The sequence below is a fragment of the Equus asinus genome, chromosome 15, assembly GCF_041296235.1.
Source record: "Equus asinus isolate D_3611 breed Donkey chromosome 15, EquAss-T2T_v2, whole genome shotgun sequence".
In the NCBI taxonomy this organism is placed as follows: Eukaryota; Metazoa; Chordata; class Mammalia; order Perissodactyla; family Equidae; genus Equus; species Equus asinus.
In genome coordinates, this window is record NC_091804.1 from 49,029,582 (window position 1) to 49,045,588 (window position 16,007).

The 16,007-nt window shown below is 55.1% G+C and overlaps 1 protein-coding gene across 2 annotated transcripts in view; it reads left to right on the forward strand.

Annotated features, from left to right (window-relative positions):
* Positions 1–16,007, forward strand: part of CDH4 (cadherin 4) — a 597,516-nt gene that overhangs the window by 530,105 nt on the left and 51,404 nt on the right. For both annotated transcript variants that reach the window (XM_044748342.2, XM_070486202.1), the window contains one exon: positions 14,862–15,034. In XM_044748342.2, the coding sequence (XP_044604277.2) occupies positions 14,862–15,034 (173 nt within the window). The remainder of the gene's footprint in view (positions 1–14,861; positions 15,035–16,007) is intronic.

Sequence of the window (16,007 nt, forward strand, 5' to 3'; positions counted from 1 at the left end):
CATCGCTTCCCTGCTGGAGGGGCTGTCACAGCTGCGTCTCCAGGGGCTGCCATTTCGACAAGGTGAACTGCGTTTCCCATTGATTGTCTCCGAATCATGAGAGGCGGCCAGCCCGGGGTCAGCAAAGGGAACGAGAGGTGGCATCATTTCTGCCGGAACCTCGGGCACTCTCCCCATCCCCTGAGTCCCCTGAGGGGCAGGGGCAGGTCGTGGGTGGGCAAATTAGCTTCAAGCTGCCAAAGAAAGTGAACGAGGCTGCCAACAGGCAGCTCTTGCAAGAGTCAGCGTGGGGCGTGGGTGTCTGGCTTGGGGGGCTTTCTTGTTAACACGGAAGCCTCGCTCCCCGAGACCCGGAGCGCTCTGTAAAGGCCCCTAGATTTCTATCACAAATCAAGCCTCCCCTGTCTTATTTTAAAACAAATCGATAGAGAAACTCTCCCCAAATGTGCACCTGGCTTCACTCATTAGGACAACAACATAGCACATCACTGGGTCTGCTTCTGGAAATCCTGACGAGACTTTACGCCCAGAGCCAGGAGCTGCCGCGATCCCCTCGTTCAATGCTGGGTGTGGCCTGGATGCCAGAAGGCTGCTCTTGATCCCAGCATGGGCCCCCTATTCCCGTTCACTCTGGCGCCTTTCCAGGACTGTGTTTGCACTAAATGTTGTCTGACTTTCAGAGCCCCCGGGGGACCCTGGAGTCTGTCTCTGGTCCCAGAACGGCACGCTGGAGGAAACAGTGTCACCACCTCTTTGTGCAAAGCCCGGGACATAGCGGTGTGAGGCCGCCCGGGGACCCAGCTGGATGTCCTCACTCCCCCGGTCAGGGGCGAGGAGATGCCGCCCACACATAGTGGGGCCTGGGGCTCCCCCCAGGACCTGGAAAGGGCCTCCACACTTTCTCCCCTCACGTCAGTAAATTACACTAATAGAAGGGTTTTACACAGTGCCTTTGTGGGATAAGGAAAAACTACTGCCAGAAATTAGTCATCACCCTCTGGAATGATGGGCTAATGAAGGGTTTCAGATGTACGTTCTAATGGAAAACAAACAGAAAGATATGTCCAATATTGACTCAGCTAGATAAGAGCCTTTTAAGATTTGAGTCGGTCACTTGGGGACGTTAGCAAGCCAACTCAGGCCTGGGATCCCAGGCCAGTCCCACGCTCCCCCCACATTCTTTTCCCAGCACCAGACCCCCCTCAGTTTTATGAAACCCTCTTTGGCACTGCTGGGTTGAACAGACTGGGAGGGTGTGGAAGGCCAGGGATGGCCCCTTCTGGAGCAACAACGTTCACTGCACATTGGGATCAAGAGGGGCCCTCCCCATCACAGCCGTCAGATCTCTGCAGTAAGCAGGGAGTCGAAACCCACCTCAAGTGCCCCTTGGGGAAAGGGACCCATTGTCTCACATAACTGAAAAATCCAGAGACACTGGCAGCTCAGCCGTGGCGATGCCTGTGCTGAAATGGACTTGTCAGGGTCTCGCTGACCACTGCCTGACCCTGCTCTTCTCTGCATTGGCTCCTTCCCTGGGAGGGTCTCTCTTCCTGCCGGCAGGAAGCCTCAGCAGCTGCAGGCATGTCCCTGAGCCTCGGATGTCCCCAGGGGAGGGAGCAGCTCTCCTCCAGTGCCAGCGAGAGCCCGGGGCAGATCCTCCTGGGTCATGTGCCCATCCTGAGCCAGTCCCTGCAGCTGTGCAGAGACCGTGAGCACTTTTCAGGCACAGAGCCCAGTTCTAGTCTTACCTCAAGTCGCGTGGTCTGAGCATGTGGTAGGCGTGGATCCCCAAAGGAACACCAGACGGTTGCCTCAGAAAGGAGGGGCTGGATGTCAGGTGGACTCAAGGGCAGACGTGCACCACACGTGCCAGGATGTGGGTCACACTGGGGATGCCGGTGGCCCCAGACCAGGGCTCTCTGCTGGAACTTTCTGTAATGATGGAAATGTTCTATGTCTGGGTTGTCAGCCACCTGTGGCCACTGAGCACCTGAAAGGTGGCTAATGCAACTGAGGAGCTGAATTTCTACTTTTATTTAGAATTTAAATAGCCATGTGGGGCTAGTAGCTACCATACTGGGCATCAGGTTTCAGTAGGTGATTTTGGTGGTCCCCACCCACACGGGGCCACCTGAAGCTGCTAGTCATGGCAGCAGTCCCTCCTAACCTCGGGGAGCCTCTTGTCTTTGTCGCAAATCCTGGATGAGACACTAGCGGGCCAGGGGCCACCAGAGCCCCTTGGAGACCCCGTTCATGGTCCACATTAAGAGCAGAAGTGGAAACACGTCTGCTCCTACCCTTCGAACATGGCTTGTGGTTCTCACCCCAAGGGTTTGCTCACGCTGGGCCCCCCATTCCCCATGCACACGCCACCCACTCCTTCCCGCAGAGCCCGCCTTGGCCTCCAACCCTGACCTGTGCCCCTACCCTGCTGGGCCTACCCCCTGTAGGTGACCAGGTGACCCTGGGCGATGGCTGTCTCTGAGGGGTGACAGCATCTTGCACACGTTCTCCGTCTCTGTGGGCTCCCGCCGTCCACTACGAGTGGGCTCTGATGTGAGTTTACTGTCTAGCAAACGGGTCTTACAAAAGTTGTCGTTTCCACTAGGGTCTTCTCTTCCTGGCTTTCAAATTGACCCTAACCCTCATGAATTCAGATTAGTAATAATTTCATATCTGTAACGCAGATGTTTTCCATAAAGAAATGAAGTTTTGTTGATTTCAAGTTCACTAGAAAGTGGAACCAAAATTACGGCTCCCAAGAAAAAAGGGCCAACTGAAATGAGACGGGAGGCCCAGGAGTCTTGTGGCACAGTGCTCCGTGGGGCCCTGGGCTCCGTGGAGGTGTCCCACGCCCCTGGGTGGGCAGGAAGCAGAGAGCCAGGCTTGTAGCCCTCGCACCACCCAGCCAAGCGTCACCACTCCAACCAATTCATAAATGGGCTTCCGGAGAGGATCTCATTAGAAGAAGGGTCTTTTTAAGAAATCCTATTTCAGATAGTTGTAGATATACATGCAGGTGTAAGAAATGATACAGAGACATCCCACAAACCCTTCACCCAGTTTCCCCCAAAAATAACATCTTGCAGAACTGTTGTGCGAGAGCACTTCAGGATGCTGACCTTGGTGCGATCCATGGACCTCTCTCAGATCTCAGCAGTTTTACCTACATGCGTTCGTGCGTGTGTGTGTGTGTATGTGTGGTTCTATGCAGTTTCATCATGTGTGTAGGTTCGTTTGACACCAACATCAAGACACAGAACAGTTCCATCACAAGGACCCCTCACACCACCCTTCAGAGCCACAGCCACCTCCCCCCAACCCCCATCCCTAACCCCTGCACCCTCTCGTCTGCTCTCCGGCTCTATGACTGTCATTTCCAGACTGTTAAGTAGATGGAATCATAAGAGGATGTTCCCTTTTGGGGTTGGCTCCCTTCACTCGGCCTAATTCTCTGCAGATTCACCCTCGTTGCCATCTGTGTCCACAGCTCATCCTGTTCATTGCCGAGCAGAAGTCCACTGTTAGGGCGTTCCACCGTTGTTCATCATTCACCCACTGAAGGGCATCTAGGCTGCTCCCACTTTGGGGCCATTAAAATAAAGCTGAGAATACTTGTTCACGTCCAGGTCTTTGTGTGAACATAAGTCTTCATTTCTTTGTGATAAAAGCCCAAGAGAGCAGTTACTGGGTGGCGTGGGAGTGTGTGTTTGGTTTTGCAAGATACCGTCCTGTTCTTTTCTGTGGTGACTGTACCGTCTCACATTGCCACCTTTTTGCGTGGCCCAAGCCCCCTTCATCTCTGCCAGCATTGGGTGGTGTCATTCCTCCTTATTGCAGCCATTCTGGTGGGCGTGTCGGCACGTCTCATGGTGGTTTTCATCTCTGTCTCCCTAACGGCTGATGTTCAGCATCTTTTTTGCGCTTATCTGCCATCGGCACCTCCTCTTCAGTGAAATGTCTCTTCATGTCTTTCCCCCATTTTCTAATTAGCTTTTCCTTACTGTTGAATTTTGAGAATTCCTTCTGTATTCTAGACAAGCCCTTCGCTGGACACGTGGTTCGCGGAGTTTTCCCTGTAGCTGGTCTCTTCCTCCTCCTCGCAGCATGCTTGTGAGCCAGTTTTAAGTGTGATGAAGTCCAGTTAATCCCAGCTCCCTCTTTCTGGCGGGGCTTTGGCATCCTGTCTAAGCACGCTTCTCCGAGCCCTGGTCCCGATGTTCTCTGTGCCTTTTTCTAAAGGTTTTAGAGTTCCATTTTCACATTAGGTCCATGACCCATTTCAAGATAACTTTTGTATAAGGTGTGAGACATACCTTTGGGCTCACTGTTTTCTGCCTCTGGGTGTCCACTTGTCCAGCCCCGTTTCTTAAAAGGCTGTCCTGCCTCCATTGAATGGCTTCTGCACGTTTGTCAAGAATCCGTTGGGCATATTTTTGGGTCTGTTCGTGGGTTCTATGTTCTGTTCCATCAATCTCTGTGTCTGTCCCTCTGCCAGTACCACACCACCTCGATGACCGTGGCTGCAGAGTAAGCCTCGACAGCGGGTGGAAGAAATGGCTTTTGGGACAGTGTGTAAGTTTTCAGACCCTGGCTGTCACCTGTGTCTCCCCCAGGTGGGGCTGTGCACCTGGCAGGTGGCATTGCATCATGCCCAGCCACCCTTCTCAGAATCCAGATGGCGTGCCACTGTGTGGCCCTAGCGTGGCCATGATGTGGCCTCAGCAAGCTACTTACTCCGTCTTGTTCATCGTCAGTAAAATGGCAGTGATAAGAGTCCCGTCAGGTGAGGGCATCCAAGTGGGGCCCCCACACTGGACACTGTTGTTAATGGTCATTATTATTCACAGTTATTAGCTTGTTAATATTGTTATACATTCTTCCTCAAGATAGTTCATTTTCCTGACTCCACGAAGTACACTTTGTCAGACTGAACCTCTTTTAATAAATACAAGACTCGTTTAAACCCTGCTGTCCTTTGTGTTATGTTCCAAAGTCCTTCACATGCCCAGATCAGGTGTGCCCTCTCCTGGGGTCACCCCACTGGCCTGCGGAGCTGGCCCTGCCCCCCGATGGCTGAGCCAGGCCTCAGACATGCATTTTTCTGAATTATCATCACAAACTCCCAATTGGCCAAGTCTGACCGATGACCGTTTTCTAGCCTGAGGTGGGTCAATGGGGCCGAGCCAGAGGTCCAGTTCCCAGAGCTGGAGGGGAGCATGGGGCGCAAGTGGCTTATTGGGGCCCGCTTGCTCCCAGGAGGCATCTGAGAGGGAGGACATGCGGGAGAAGGAAGGGGCCAGCAAGGTGGGATTCAGGGTCCCGACCGAGGGCAAGGCCCCGGGCTCCTGTCCTCTGGAGCCGCCAGCCACAGCCGCCCCCGGGCGTGTGAGCTCCCAGCAGTGAAGGGCAGCTCTGCAGGAGAAGGTGGGGCCTCGGGAACAACTGGAGCTGAGCTGGACCCGCACAACCTCAAGGGGCCGTGGTGGAGCCTCTCTGGCACCATGTCTCTGCCGTTCAGTGTCGGCCACCAGCCGTGCTGGCTTCTGCCCCCTCAGGCTCACGGTTCCCAGCCGTCCCCCTCTGGAGTGATGTTCCTGAGCCGCCATTTCATCAGAGGGACTCTGAGACCCCCGGAGACCTGCTCCGAGGAGCCGAGGCACGTCGCCCCTGGCCAGCTGTTCTCACCAGGAGCGAACACTCCCGCCCTTGGGCTGTCTGCCTGCCAGATTAAAAACAGCGGCTGCTGCACCGTGGCGTGAAGCCGCGAGCTGCGATGCCTTTGCTCGTCCTGGGCCACAGAACCTGCTGGAAGGGGGCTCCACGCCCTCCGAGAGACGGGCCCCTCCGCTCTGCACCCAGGGCCAGCTCCGCCGGCGAGGCCTCGTCTGGCTGGCTGCGTGAAGGGTGCGCCTCCTGCTGAAGGTTGGAGAATGCGGCTGTCATCGCAGAAATGCGACGGAGGCCCTCGCCGAGGGCTGCGGACGCCAGGCACTGTTCTGAGACCTCCCTACGTCTTCACCTCCTAAGTCCCGCACAGCCCTACGAGACGGGCGCTGTTATTTTCCCCACTTTGGAGATGAGGGAACAGAGACATAGAATAGGTAAGTAAGGACACACAGCTTGTAGCAGGTGGAGGAAAGAATTTAAACCCAGGCGATTTGGCTCGTGAGCCCTGGTTCTAGCCATTGAGCTAAACTGCCTCCCCTCTCAGTCTGTGTCAAGAGTGCATTTGGCCACAAGTCACAGAAAACTCAGCTGAAGCAAGTAGGGGTTTGTGTGAAAGCTTGAAACTGTCAGGGCTGACATCTCTGGCATTTGCTTCCCCATCTGGTTTCTCACCATATGGTCACAGGAGGGCTGCTGCACCTCCAAGCATCACACCTGCTATCAGGCAGGAAAGAGGTGAAAAGAAAGGGAGAAGGTCAATGTGTAGCATGGGGAATTTCCTCCAGGAGAAGCACGTGCTGTGTATGAGTGCCTTTCTCCAGGACGGGAAAACATGAACCCCACCCCCAAGGAACCCATTGCGCAGCTGGGGAACCAAGAAATCTGTACGCTGGATCCGTGCTAACGAATGGTACGTGATGCAGACCGGGGCAAAGACAGACAAGCAAACGTCCCAGGCCCTTGGGAGTGGAAAGAGTCCTTCCTGCCTTGGGGCCTTTACGCGTGCTCTGCCCTCAGCCTGGATGTCCTCCCCTTAGTGTCTATGAGACTGGCTCCTTTTCCTTCGTCAGCTCACACATCACTTCTCTGAAGATCCCCTCCCTGCCCGCGGTCACGAGCAGGCTCTCCCACCCTTGCAGTTCCCTGCTGATGTTCCACCACTCGTTTAGTTCCTCAGTTAGTCAGTTTGCTGTCAGTTTCCACCACCACTTTGCACCCCTGTGGGGCAGAGACCTGTTTTCCTCAGCACCATGGACCCCAGCGAGGGTGTGATCCAGCGAAGGCCGGGCCTCAGCCTGAGCCATGGGGAGCTCACTCAGAACGTGCCCGGGGCCTGCTTCCCAGAGCTCAAGAGGATGCTCAGCCGTTAGCTCTGCAGGGCAGGAGGGCGTCCCTGAAGGCCTCCAGGGGTCTGTGCCTCTGCAGAGGGAGCCGGAAGTCTGCCAAGCCCACAGTGAGGCACCACCGTCCCGGTGGTGCTCTGAGGCCGTGTGGCGCAGCCCTGGGCAATGGGCCGGTGTTCGTCCTGCAACTCCCTGAGTCACACACTCCCAGCACCCCGATTTTCAGAACACAAGCTCACGGGGCTCAGGACTGACTCCAGGAGACCATCCAAAGCGACTGGACGCGCCCCCGCCCCTCCCTCTGCACCAGCCAGGCAGTCCTGCTCCTTGCTCACAGCATTCTCCAGCTGGAAAGTGGAACTGCTCTCTCGTCCCCCAGCCCAGCCCGGCCCAGACTGGTCTGGCGGTGTTTCTCAAACCTCCTACGAAAAGATGCCTCTGTATGGATTACTTTCTAACCAAAACAGGCTCTAATTGGAACTCCTGCTTTCCCTAACCCCTTCTAACTGCATGGGGGCCTAGATGATAAATTTTGAAATTAATGTCACTTTAAAATATTAAATAGCAGAGAAATCTACATGCTGCAAATGAAGTCAAAGAAACCTTCATCTGTATAACGCAGAGTTTTTGCTTAAATAGATTATTCTATTAGTGGGCCCATTTATTTATTTATTTTATTTCTGTGCTGGCGGAGGTCCCCCTGAGATGAACACCACGGACTAATGCACAGATGGCGCCAGATACTTGAAAGTCATCTGAATATTAAGAATTTAAATCTTTAGCTTCAGTGCTTTGAGCAGAAAGCCAATTATGGGGCTGAATTAGTTTTCAAATTAAACTGCAATTTAAGGCTTGTGAAATTAATCCTTTAAGGCGCATGGCAGCGTTCGTCCATAGGTTCCTGGGAAGAACCGAGCCTCTGCCTTCTCCCCTTTCTCCTCCGGGTGCGATTAACAGAGAGACGTCCGGCCTCTCGGGCAGAAGACAGCGTCCCCCAATCAATGAAAATACAACCCTGACGTCTGTTTAGTTTCTTAAGAAAAATTCAAGCCATTCTACTGGGAGAGGCCCGAGGAGGTCTCTGTAGAAAGCCCTGGAAGGGTGGCTTGCAGGTCGTCCTTGGAGCCCAGGTGACGGGGGCGAGACTCAGCTCCCACGTTACAACAGATGCTGCTGCTGTGAGCGTTTCCTGGCGTGAACGTTTCCTCCACAGAGGGCGCGAGCAGGGGACTGATGCCACAGGGTTTCCGCCGGCACACTGTGGCATCAGGGTGTCTGAGGGCTCCTGATTGTGTAGACTCAGACCCGCCCGGCTGGAGAACAAGGCGAGAGGGCCAGGAGAGGACCTTGGGTCCAGGGTCACACCTCCCCAGACATGGGGGGCTGGCTCTGCTCACACCCCAGGCACCCAGCTCACGGCGGCTCTCCCGCTTCTCCTGGTGACCCTGTGAGGGACGCCCAGCTTCCAGGAGAGGAGCCCCAGTTTCCCAGAGGCTCAGTGGCGCGCAGAGGCTGGTGCTGGGAGTGGCAGAGCCAGGATCCGCTCCGGATTGAGCAACCCTAGTCCAAGCCCTGAGGCCAGCCTGGCTCCCCAAGTCCCCAAGGCCGTGGAGAAGCACATGGTTGGAAAGATCTGTCTTCTTCTCGCGCCTCGTGAGCTGGGAGTTAGCCTGGACGGCCTGGTTTCACTGCTTGCCTCAGTCTCAACTTAATCCCCATAGTGGGTGGAGTGGTGTCCCCCAAAATCCGTGTCCACCCAGGACCTCAGAATGTGGCCTTATTTGGAGATAGAGTCTTTGCATATGTAACTAGTTAAGGTGAGGCCATCAGGGTGGACCCTCGATCCCCATGACTGGTCTCCTTATAAGAAGAGGTGAGGACACACACAGAGACCTCATGATGGCACAGGCAGAGCTTGGAGTGATGGCGCCACAAGCTGAGGAGCACCGAAGATCACCAGCCCCCACCAGCAGCTGGAGAGTCAGGAAGAACCCTCCCCTGGTGCCTTTGGAGGGAGCATGCGCCTGCTGACACCTCAATTCTGGACTTCGGGCCTCCAGACCAGGAGAGTAGAAAGTTCTCTTGCTTCAAGCTGCCTCTTTAGCCCCTGCGCCTTCCCAGCCATCCTGCCCCGCTGGCTGCACCCAGCGGAGGCCCCAAGCAGATTGGCCAAAGTTCACGAGACCACCCTCTCTGGTCAACGCCTGGCATGAGAGTGAGCGAGGTCATGGCCGTCGGCCACTGCCCACCCCAGCCCACCCCAGAGCCGAGTGTGGGATCCGTCCAGCAAACCCCAGGGCCCAGGATGAGGAGGAGGCCACAGCATCCACTGCAGGCTGTGAGGGACAGCCAGGCATCGGGAAGAGAAAGCTGTGACCGAGGCGAGGAGAGGAGGGCTCAGAAGGGGGCGCACCCTCAAACACAAGGGGGAGACTGAGGCACGGGGAGGCACATAAGTGGGTAGAGGAATCGGTGGCTCAGGGCCCAGGTTAGAGCCTCGCCCCCAGGTCAGCAGACATCCCTGAGTGCCCACTGGGTGGGCAAGGGCGAGAGGGTCTAGAACACGCCCAAATGGTGAGCGGAGGCCTCCTCCCCCGGCAGCCCCCCAGGCTCTCCGAGAGGCGTTCCTTCTCCTCGTCCCGCTCACGAAAGTCCTGAGCCCCTGCTCTGCTCCGGGGCTGAAGCACATGGTTCCTCTCCGGCATTCCATAGTGACCCTCCCCTCTTTGGGCTCAGAGGACTCAGGTGACAAGCATCAGTCACCGGATCATGGGGTAGCGACCAGGGACCCAGCCAGGTTTTCAGAATCTTCCTCGCGAGAAACCAAATTGTGATTTAGACCAAAAAAAAGTCCTATCTTCTGTTTCCTCGGTTGCCCGATTGCTTTTCTTTTTTTTTCTTTTGGTAACATTTTACTTTCTGATACTCAAGTAATACTCTTTGAAGGAAACTTGGAAGATACAGGGAAAATCACAAAGAAAAAATCAAAATCGCCAGCATGGGTCCACGGCTCAGAGATTGCCATGACGGCCTCCGTCACACAGCTCTCTGGTCTTTTTTCTCTGCACAAGCATGTCGTTGTTTTAAGATTGGGGTCTTGCTGCACACAGTTTAGAACCTAATTATCTTCTGTTTTGCCACATATCATGAAAACTTCAAATGGCACTAAATATTTTTCTACACCATTTTAGTGGCTTTAGGCTATTCCATCATAGGAATGTATCGTAATTTATTTAACCAACACCCTGTTGTGGGGTGTGTAATATCATTTACTTATTGATTATGCTCATTGTTTCCACCGCAAGATGTGAGCTTCACGGGTCCGTGTTGGGGTTTTTTTCAGTTAAACTTTTTCTTTGAGATCATTGTGGATCCACGTGTAGTTATGCAACATAAGACAGAGAGAATCCACGTGTCCGCCATCCAGACCCCCGCATGGTAACTTGGAAATAAAGGCAGGCTGGCCCGACGGGGACAAGCAGAGCTGTTCACGCAGAGTGAGGAGGTCGGCCACGGTACTCGCCTTGGGCAGAGACGAGGAGGCGGGCAGAGGGGTGGGAGAGCTTCGTGGGGGGCGGGGGGCTCAGAGGGGCTGTGGGCCTGAGGAGCTGGAGCTGGAGCTGAGCTTCTAGTCAGAAGCTGGATGTCCCCTGGGATTGGGTGGGCATGCGCTTTGGCTTTCTCTGGCTGGTCCTACATCGGAAGCAGGGACGGAAATTAGGGACATTTGTCAGTATTGATGGAGGCCAGCCGTTCTGGGCGATTGTTGCAGGTGGGTGTTTGGCTTCCTGGGCTGTTGCCGGAGAGAGATGTCCTGCAGGGCCCACAGAGACAGCCTGGGTGGCGTGGGCACTGTAGGGCGTGGCTCAGAGCTCTCTCTATATGTGCTCTGGCCATTTGTGGGTTCAGTCTCTCAGTCACATCTTGGCAAAACTGTTGCACCGTAGCACAGCCAAGATATGGGGTTGACACTGTCAAGATACAGAACATTCCATGCCCGCAAGGGTCCGCCACACCCACCCCGTCCGCGGGGGAGTCCAGGTATCCGTCTCGTTCCCTGACCGGCCTGCCTGCCGCTCTCCGGAGCCACGTCAGCATGGACGGGACAGGCACCAGTCCGCCATGCTGAAATCATTTATCCCAAGTGACCCTCTCCTGAGGATAAATTCCCAGAAGTGGATTTGCTGAGCAGGCACCTTTTAAAGGCGTTTGGATATAGGCGGCAGAACTGCCTGCGGAAGCTGAGGCCGTCTGCGCCTGGGCCGCGGGGCAGGGTCAGTCCCCCAGTCACCGCCAGGGCGCCACATCCGTATTTTAAAACAGTGTTTGCTCCTCAGGTTTGTGGGACATGTCTCCTTCATTCCTTTGATCAGCAGCAGTCGGTTTGAAAGCCTCTGGGGGCAGAGCCCTGGAGTCCGGCGGCTGGGCCGCGGGCTCTGACCCCGGTGCTCTGGCAGGTGGCTCCAGGCTGGGCTGTGGCCTGCTTTGCCTGCGTTGTACCTTCTGATGGTGCCCAGCAAACATGCGCTGGAGGCCACAAACGCGTTTTATTTTTGCAACCAGGAAAGACTTATCAGAAGTACTGTACATTGTCCGGTTTTGAAAAGCATGTTCCTGAGCCCAGACCTAAAGTGATTGTGTAACCAGCCAGGAACTGATGGGCAGTTCTGGCTGCCAGCGAGTTGGACCTCCAGTCCTCCGTGCCCAAGGAGGTCCCCCATCCTCCCTTCCGGGGGGCACGGCTCTCGGGGCGCAGACTGACCGGGGTGTGTTCTGGAGAGTGAGAGCCTTGGCAGCCTGTGTCCTGGGTGAAGAGAAGCCAGCGAGAGAGGCCGAGGCTGCACGGCAGGCACCCACTCTCTGTCTCCAGAATTTTCTCTCACAAGGCACGCAGCTGGGCTCTGAGCCTGGGAATTTAAACTTTTGTAGTGTTTCCTCCCTGAAACTCAGATTTCTTCGTTCACTGGTCAAGGGGCTGTGCTGGGAGCAGAGACTTCTTGCCACAGAGCTCAAGATGAAGTCAAGGCCCAGCTGAAACGGGGCTTCCAGGTGCTCAGAGCCCTTCCTCCTCCTCCTCCTCCCCCCCCACCCCACCCCCATCCTCCTTACCTCCCCCTCCCCTCCCTCCTCCTTCCCCTCTCCTCCCCCACCTCCTCCCCTCCTTGTCCTCTGTCTGCCTCCCCTGAGGCAGAGGCAGGGGCTCCGAGTGTAGAATTGCCATTCTCAGGTAAAATCACGCTGGAGGAGTGCTGTATCGCATTAGTTCAAAGCCGTTAGCACTTTGGGTTAATGAAGAGCTACGGTGGTGGCCCCTGATGAGCTCGTCCTTTTCTGGGGGGAGGGGTGATTGAATTGAGCAGCTTGTGGGTCAAGCTCTGCCTTCGAGGGTGGCCAAGCCCTGTGGCTGCAGCACATGCAGGCCTCCTCAGTGAACAAGACTCTGTTTCTACGCAGAATGAGGGTAAGAGTTGTGTTGCCCACATCAGGTTTGAGGGACGCAATTATTTTTAACCAAAAAGCCAGCAGAGACTTCGGACCCTCATCAATATCCGATCAGCACTTCGTTAATAAGTGTCTACCCCAGAATGGCATATCCATCCGCCCCTCCAGTCTGAGGCCTGAAGTGTCCACGCTGGAAAGATGACAGCTCGGAAGATTGGGGTCCAGGCCGGGACCACGGCTTGACCCACAGGCCAGGGTCTGTCTCCTGGAGTCCATCCCAGGGCAGCACCCTGGAGCCGTCCGCCTTCCTTCCGTGGGACAGGCCCTCAAGGATGGGAGAGAATTCTGTTCAGGGAGACATTTGACAGCTTTCAGCCATGAGCAAACCTCTGAGGAGACCCCCGCCTCCCGGAGCCCAGCTTCTAACGGGGCGGGGGCAGATGGTGAGGGGAGGGACCTTCACACTGCACGGACAGAACTCACTGGATGCTCCCTATGGGCGCCCCCGCGTGCAGAGTCTCGTAGATGACGAGGAAGGAAGGGGCAGAAAGCCCCCAGGGCTCCTAAACCCACAGGGGCCATAAACCTGCTGTCTTCGGCCCAAAGGCAAACCGGGCGGCTATGTCCTCCAGCCCAGGCTGCCCTGGTGGGTTCTTCTGTTGTGACTGCCCTGCACTTGCTCACTGCCTTCGGATGGTCTTTCTATTATGTTTTGCAGAACGAGGGGGTAGACAGTGAGCCTCGTCCCAAAGCAGGCGAGAGGTGTTCACCCCATACAGCGCCCTCCTGGCTGTCTCCTACGCCGAGCCACGGGGCACGCTGGCTGCAGCTCATGAGTCTGTGGTGAAAAGCAAAACCCTCAGTGTGGCAGTGTTTTCATGAAGATAAATGGATTTAATGCAAAGGACTGAGCTTCATTCTTTCTAATATTTTGGTGTTAAATATTTCCTTACATAAAACACCTGAGCTAAGTGTATACTTTAATGTCTTCCCTGGGTCGAACAAGGAGTTGCCAACCCCGTATTGGATCCCCTAGGTTTTTTTGTTTTTTGTGGAGTTTTTTGCTTGAGGGAGATTAGCCCTGAACCAACATCCATGCCAATCCCCTATTTTTTTGTATGTGGGATACCTCCACAGCATGGCTGGTGAGTGGAGCAGGCCTGCACCCAGGGTCTGAACCCACAAACCTAGGCTGCCAGAGCAGAGCACATGAAACGTTAACCATTCTGCCATGGGGTTTGCTCCCCTATACTTTTTTTAAAACCAACCTGGTCCCTAAAATCCAAAAAAGAAAAAGCAAGGAGCTGAGATCAGCAAACCATGGGCCCAATCCAGCCCTCCACTTGTTTTTATAAATAAAGTTTTATTGGAACACAACCACACCCATTTGTTGGCAATTCGTCTGTGGCTGCTTTCACACTAATATTGCAATGCTGAGGAGTTGGGACAGAGACCTCGTGGCCCAAAGAGCCTAAAATATCTACTCTCCAGCCCTTTACAGACAAACGTCCGCTGGCCTCACATTCCTTGTGCACTTTCCTGTGCTGCTTTGGTCTGGATATTTTCTTTTGATGTGTTTTCCAACTCATTAACTCTCTCTTTTGTTCTATTTAATCTACCCTTAAACCCATTCAAGTTCTTAATTTTAGTTACGTTTCAAATATGTTTTCTAATTTTTTTTTTATAATTTCTACTTCTATGACAAAATTTTCTATCTTATCTGTTTAATTCCTTGACCATATTAAGGTAGAGGTGTTTGCTTTTAAGTCTGCGTCTGACTCCTCTGTTATCTGACTCTCCTCTGGGTCTGGGTGTTGTCGGTTTCTTCTCTTTGTTTTCTGTCAGCTTTTGTCTTCTTGTATGCCTAGTGAATTAAATGTTGCACTGTGAGTATGAAAAATTGTAGAGATAATTTGAGGTTATGAAGGATGGTATCTTTCTCCATAGAGGATTTACTTTTGCTGCTGGAAGGGGACACTAATCTCGGGTCATCTTAACAAAGTCACCCTGTTTAGAGTATGTGTCATCTGTCAGGACTATTTATTCCCAGGTCACTCACACTCCTAGGGTGCTGCACTTTGGGCTCAGACCCAAAGACCAGACACCCTTCCAGGGGTCCTCCCCGGCAAACCCCAACCTCCAATGCTTTTTACTCCCATTCTCACAAGTCTGTTGAAAGTTCAGAGCAGCTCCTGAGCTACCAGCAGCCAGTTCTGGAATCAGCAAGTGTCTCGAGAGAAGAGGTGGCCCCAGATATCGGGTTCTCTTTTTCTGCCAGCCCCCGTAAATGCATCCAGTCTCCAAAGAGACCTGTGATCAATTGGTGATGTCTGCCCTGGGCGTGGGAATGGGGGCAGCAGCATATATGACAGATAATTTCCATCTGAGCTGCTTTCTCTGTTCCAGGCACCTATGTGATGACAGTCACAGCCAATGATGCTGACGACAGCACCACAGCCAACGGGATGGTGAGGTACCGAATCGTGACCCAGACCCCACAGAGCCCATCCCAGAACATGTTCACCATCAACAGTGAGACAGGGGACATCGTGACAGTGGCGGCTGGCCTGGACCGAGAGGTGAGGCAAGCGCCGTGGGGCCAGGGAGCACAGCCTCGCCTCTGCCGCCTGTGTGGGAGATGCTGGCCCCAGCCCTGGCTGTGTCCCCCTGAGACCTCTGGTCCATGAAGGACATCAGAGCCTGGGGCCAGCCTCTCCAGCGGGGGGTGGGAGGGCACAGTTATGGAGGAGGCAGGAAGCCAGCCCGGGGACGCCTGTCTCCTGTCACCTGGAGGGAGATGGTCTCAGCAGCAGATTCCAGGCGCTCACCACCCACCCTCTGGGTGAGTCCCCAGCTGACCCCATGGAGGCTTCTGGAGCAGCTCCTGCGGGCGGGCCGGTGTACTGGCGAGGGGGCGGGCTCGGAGAAGCAGGGGCGAACCTCCGCGGTTCTCAGGCACAGGCACAGTGGGCACGGGGCGGGGAGGTCCGACCACCCTCCGGCAGCCTGAGCACCCGCCATGACTTGGCGCCCACATGGTGGGCCATCCCACCACAGCCCGCGGTGCAGCCTGAGACGGAGTGGGGCGCACAGAGGGCAGCGCTTTCCACTCTGGCTGGAACAATCAGGCCACCTTCACTTCTTTGGTGCCGGGTACTGTGACCTCCCACCTCCGTAAACCCCACGTGGCTGGTGCATCTGTTATGTGTGCCCTCCTCCACCCATCGTGCAGCCCCGAGCGTCCCCGGCCCAGAGCCAGACCCCAGAGGAGCAGCCTTGGCCGCAGGTGGGTCAGGGCGGGTGTGCTCCTGCCACGGGGGAGGCACTGTCCCACTGAATGCAGGGGTGTGTCCAGGCCTGGGCCACGCGTCCCCATCTGGACACATGGCACTGTCCCCATCACCCGCCTCGGTGCCCTGTAAGATTCCTCAGCAGCTCCAGCTGACAGCCCCCCACTGGCTGCACCGAGTCCCATAAGCTCCCCAGACGAGCAAGCGTCGCCTCCTTACCCCGCCTCCAGGCCTCGCCTCTGGCCTCCTGTGTGCTCTGTGG